The 1,521-nt window shown below is 47.3% G+C and overlaps 1 protein-coding gene across 1 annotated transcript in view; it reads left to right on the top strand.

Moving 5' to 3' along the window:
- Positions 1-314: 314 nt before the first annotated feature.
- NUP85 (nucleoporin 85kDa) overlaps positions 315-1,521 on the top strand; it is a gene marked incomplete at its 5' end in the record, with an annotated part of 11,124 nt that continues 9,917 nt past the window's right edge. Inside the window, 3 exons of the mRNA XM_010141033.1 lie at positions 315-385; positions 660-703; positions 1,208-1,277. Coding sequence (XP_010139335.1) covers positions 315-385; positions 660-703; positions 1,208-1,277 — 185 coding nt within the window. The remainder of the gene's footprint in view (positions 386-659; positions 704-1,207; positions 1,278-1,521) is intronic.

Here is a 1,521-nt window from a genome sequence, read left to right on the forward strand (position 1 = left end):
GCACTGCCAGGTCACCACTAAAACACGTCCCTCATAGCACTCGGGCAGCTCGGCAGCAGTGCAGAAGAAAGGACTGTTTTGGGGTGATTTTACAAAACAAGGCACTGATCATTGCAGTAACCGTGCTGACCAGCTCCTTTGCCTGTGTATAGCAGTGTGGATGCATCACACACAGCCTCACTGATCGCACGGGATTCGCCCAAGTCCCGGGAGCGTCTGCTGCCACAGCGAAACGTGCAAGGCTGCAGTGGGAAACGAGCATGAGATAAAACTCAGGCATCTCTCTCTAACTGAAACCTTTTTGTGTTTGGCAGATTGGTTCAAGTAAGTAAAAACTACCGATCGGTCATCAGAGCCTGTATGGAGGACATGCACCAGGCAGCTAGTAAGTCTGTTCTGGAAAAGAAATGCTATTTGTGATTATAAAAGTAGCATTTCAATTGTAAGTTAATTGCAACTGCTGTAAAGCAGCAAAGTTTTATATACAAGTTTATATAAAAGTTTCATATATAAAAGTTAGGTAGTTTTATATACAAGTTAGCTTTGCCATGTGTGTACTCGCTGAGGTCAGCACTCAGGTATTGTGTTTATTTATGAGCCCAGGAAGGGCTGCGAGAGGAAAATACGCTGCTCTTTGACTTTCCTCATTCTTCCCTCAGTTTCAGCCCGGGACCCTGCCCTGCACAGCCAGTACAGCACGCAGGTAATCTGCACCCACGGCGAGCGGTCACAGCTGAGCGTCAACCACTGCCACTTCAGATCTAACTCTGGCTTAGGATATTGGATGTGTTTTGTGAGCAAGAATAAATGGGAATAAATAGCTATCTCCCGTATTTCTAAAACCATAAAAAGGTGCCCAGCATCTGAAATCACTGCTATTTCTTAAACCCTTGTGCAGTCTTACAGGTGTGATGTTTTCTTACCCTCTTAAAGCCAGCTGTGGGCCGGTGCTGCTTGGCTGAAACATCACCTCTCAAACACAGACGTTCCAGTCAGCTGCACCTGAGCCTCGCAGGGAGCTCTGGCTGCTCACTGTGAACTGTCCGGCTCTAGAAGAGCGTTACGGGAAGAGCAGAGTGCTCGCGGGAGTCTTGTCCTGTTAGCTGCGCCGATGCTGCTTCCTTCCTGGACAGCAGATGCCTTCGTGTTGTGAAAACCGCTGCCGGGAGTAATGACGAAATCTGAAGCGTGGCCCTGCTTCTTCCAGGTTTCTATTCTCTCCGCGATAGAGCTGATCTGGAACCTGTGTGAGATTCTCTTTATTGAAGCAGCGGCAGGTGAGCAGGGAGCTATCCTGATGGTAACACTGAAGGGCTTTCAGTTTGCAGATTTGTTTGTTTAAAATTGTGCGTTGTGTCATATTTTAATGTTTAGCGATAGGACAAGTGTCAACAGCCTTTTAACACCTCTTCTGCTTCGGGAGATTGCCTTCTTCGTGTTGAATTACGTCAGCTATTGGATTTGACGTGTACTTTTCCCCCTTGTGCAGTTCACTGCAATCGTCTCTCTAACAGCAGGGTA

This window comes from Buceros rhinoceros, unplaced genomic scaffold (genome assembly GCF_000710305.1).
Source record: "Buceros rhinoceros silvestris isolate BGI_N320 unplaced genomic scaffold, ASM71030v1 scaffold11538, whole genome shotgun sequence".
In the NCBI taxonomy this organism is placed as follows: domain Eukaryota; kingdom Metazoa; phylum Chordata; class Aves; order Bucerotiformes; family Bucerotidae; genus Buceros; species Buceros rhinoceros.